Source organism: Zeus faber (genome assembly GCF_960531495.2).
Source record: "Zeus faber genome assembly, chromosome: 21".
In the NCBI taxonomy this organism is placed as follows: domain Eukaryota; kingdom Metazoa; phylum Chordata; class Actinopteri; order Zeiformes; family Zeidae; genus Zeus; species Zeus faber.
Genome location: NC_137208.1, coordinates 16,630,846 through 16,634,450, shown reverse-complemented (window position 1 = coordinate 16,634,450; position 3,605 = coordinate 16,630,846). Strand labels below are relative to the sequence as shown.

General features: G+C 46.2%; 1 protein-coding gene across 1 annotated transcript in view; it reads left to right on the top strand.

Annotated features, from left to right (window-relative positions):
- The window catches only part of sema3c (sema domain, immunoglobulin domain (Ig), short basic domain, secreted, (semaphorin) 3C), a 36,444-nt gene extending 33,604 nt beyond the window's left edge, over positions 1-2,840 (top strand). Inside the window, exon 18 of the mRNA XM_080022024.1 lies at positions 583-2,840. Coding sequence (XP_079878150.1) covers positions 583-1,017 — 435 coding nt within the window. The 3' untranslated portion in view covers positions 1,018-2,840. The remainder of the gene's footprint in view (positions 1-582) is intronic.
- The last annotated feature ends 765 nt before the right edge of the window (positions 2,841-3,605 follow it).

The following is a 3,605-nucleotide window of genomic DNA, read 5'->3' as shown; positions in this document are numbered from 1 at the left end:
TACTTTAAACGTTTAAAACATGTTGTGACAAACAAATGGGATCGCTGACTGGGGCTCGTATCGCCGGGGGAATTGGAGGTTTTATTGGCGGCAAAGTCCTAAAATGTGTGGTGATACCGATAAAGCCCAAAAGCCATTGCTAATGAGTTGATTCTCCATGGGGAGACATTTTACAATTATTTTACACCTCTTGAACAGTTACGCCACCACTCAAGGCTGTGTCAAAGAAAACAAAGTTGTGAGAATAGCGTGTCTGCATGATCAGGTGCAACTTTTTCTCGCCTTAGCTCAGCTCTGTTATGGGCTCGAATTAAGGGCCAAGATGGTTAGTTGCCATTTTCCAATTTTCAAGGAAAAAGTGATGCTTTAAATAATTCATTATACTCTTATATAAAAAGTGCCGTAAGGTGCTTAGGATTTTATTATCCAGGTTTCCTGGTGTAAGACGGAAATCACTGAATCCAATTCTAGGATTTTATTTTTATATCCTGGAATGGGTCTAACCTCTGCTTTAAAAACAGTCCTCGCCTGTAATTGGGACGATGGAGTAACGCATACCAACCGGTTTGTCACCCTCCACAGGTGAAGCTGTGTGACCGGATCCTCTCCACCGAGCATGGCCTCCTCATCCGCTCGGCCCAGCTGTCCGACCAGGGCCTGTACTACTGCCTGGCCACTGAGAACGGCTTCAAGCGCACAGCGGCCAAGATCCGCCTGCGGGTGCTAAGCGAGGCCATGGTCTCCGTGCTGACGGACAAGCGGCAGTCGCCATGGGCGTGGGCCAGCTCGCTCCACCCCAAGGCCCTGCTGTCGGCCTTCACGCCCGCCGAGAGCCTGGCGGTGCAGCAGTACTGCAAAGAGCGGCGGCAGCTCCAGAGCCTGCAGCAGCAGCCACAGCAGAGGGCGCAGCAGCAGCAGCCCCAGCCCAGCACCCTGCGGGGCGACCTGGCCAAGCTCAAGCCCCTACTGGAGCGCAGGAAGAGCCGCAACCGCCGCAACCACCTCCCAGGGATCTGAGCGAGTGGGGCGGGGGCGGTGAATACTGTCTCACACACATCCCTTTGACTCTATATAGACGCGGCACCTGTGGAAGTTCTGGACACTCAAGACACTCCGAAGCTTAGACTCCCGCAAACCCGCCGGGGCTGCACTGAGGACGTCGATGTGGACGCTGAATGTGGGAGTCTGGGTTGTGCTGAAAATATTTTTCTCTTATCCTTAATACAGTGTGCATGAGATACTACGACCAGATGAGTGATACATGCGAACACTCCCACACACACACACACACACACACACACACACACACGCATGCACGCGCACATACACGGATGCACAGACACTGACACATAAATCAAATTGAAACACCTGTGTGTCCCATTACAGCCGCTGCACAAAGTGAGCTGCCATATTGTTTTATAGCTGCTATTAATAACATATCTTCGCTGAGATTACTTGTGGTTGGACACCTTGACCTGGACTTCGGGCAGATATCATATTGGGCGCCAGGATAACAGCTGCCGATGGACATTTTATTTTATGTCAAAAAGTGAGGTAACGGTTCTTAAAGAGACAATATTGAGACTGGAAACAACAGAGAGAGAGACAAATATGCATATTCTACAGTGAGTGTCTTTGCTTTTAATGCTGTCCATCGTGATAGAACATCATTCAGTTCACATCTCTAGGTAGCCTAGGTGCATAATAGTGTCTATTATAGAGGCGACTCCATCAGAAGACTTTTCTGTGCGTCATATACACACTCTAGTATGCCAGAGTTGTCCATACAAAGCACGGAGGACGAGTCGTGCCGATAAGAATTTATGCAGAGCTTGATAAGAAATTGACATTTAGCTCAGTTGTTCCCAAAACGGTCATTGACGAGACAAAATGCTTTGTGGGTGATTGCAAAATACTGTCAAAATATTTATTCATATTTCTCAGACATTTTCTGTGACATTTAAAATAATGTTTTTCAGAGGGTACTTAAAGTGATATGGATTTTTAGATTATCTGACCGTAGATGTTCCTTACCGTGAAGTTGCCACTATCTCTTACTTTACAGAACATATACAGTCAAAATTCTATGAATCTTCCATCCAAGTCCCTGCTCTCAACGTGATGTTACACCATGTCACCAGCGCAGCAGCTTCATACTGTATGTGTGTATGTGACGGCAGTTCATCACCGGCGACAGAGATGGAGATGACTTGGGCCCCTGACCCTCTCCCGGAGCGTCTTTGAATAACCAGGTGGGCGGACATTTAATCACTCGAGAGGAGGACGCCCGTCTTTACTGACGAAAGAAGGACTTGCTTTTCTTTCTGCTTCATCCATCTTTTACACCCACATATGTACGACATGACTGGACACTGGATGTTTAACTCTTAAACCAATTCTCAAAGATCAAAATAATCATGAGGTCGACCGTGTTTCTTTTACAGTATATGTAAATAGTATCAAGTTGTTTCTCCAAAAACGTAGTTCATGTAGATAGTGTTTGTGTACAGATTTTGTAATTGTTTGTTTTTTTGGCTTGCTTTTAATCCCTTTAACTTAACGTAACGCCGAATGTTTGCCTGTTTTCATTGTGATCCCTGAGTACAATAATATTTCTAAATATTTCATTAACTTAGACCGTATCTGCAAGTCGCAGAGATAATATCTTTCCTCCCGAAAACGTCCCTTGCTCTCCTTTCTTTGGGGCTGTCGCTTCCCTTTTCGCAAAACGAAGAAAGCATCACGTCAACGTCATCTTAGTGGTCTTATTACCTATGTATTCCTATTTATTAATGTAACATCACAACAGCCTCAATAAATCTGTCGAAGAGACTTTGAAGCCCCACACATGGATTCACCGACACACCGCATTTGTATCTGTAATAAAAAAATCCAATTCAAACATTGTTTTACGCTTCAAGACATGATGGAGTGCAATACTGGGCTGGCAAACATGACTGGAAAGGACAATGGGCTCGGTGTAGCTTTAAGACCTCTTTGAAAGAACTCCAACCGAAGACATTGAGCAACAGTAGGACTAAAAGCGACGCATTGATGCCCAAAAGCTGGGAAATTTAGAGATTTCACCGGCATCGCTTTGACTTATGAGCTACACGGGAGAAAACAAAACTGTAATTTCACTTTAATGTGCTGGGCCGGGCCATTTTTGGACCCGTGAGATGCATGATTTGGCTCCGATCTGTGTTACATATAAATCAATCATTATGTATGTATATATCCAAACTTGGTAACCAATATACCCTGGCAAGGAGACAAACTAACTGTCAGGGCAAGCGACAAGACAAACAGTTGACACTGACAGGTTTGATTTGGGAAACATGGAACGTGGAGTGGATGCGGAGAGTGCAGGGGACCTGGAGCAGGACAGCAGAAGGATTCTGAATGGGACCAATGAACCGGGATGCCAGTTTGCGTGACTCCATGCGAAGGGGAAGATCCCAGGTAAAAAGCCATACTTTCTTCCCAGAGTGGAACTTAGGAGCTGGGGTCTGGTGGCGGTCCACCGGCCGCAAGTACCCGGAAACAGTGAGGAGAAGCGTTGAGCCGACTTTTCTGCATGTCCAGCGACACTGGCAGGCAAACTC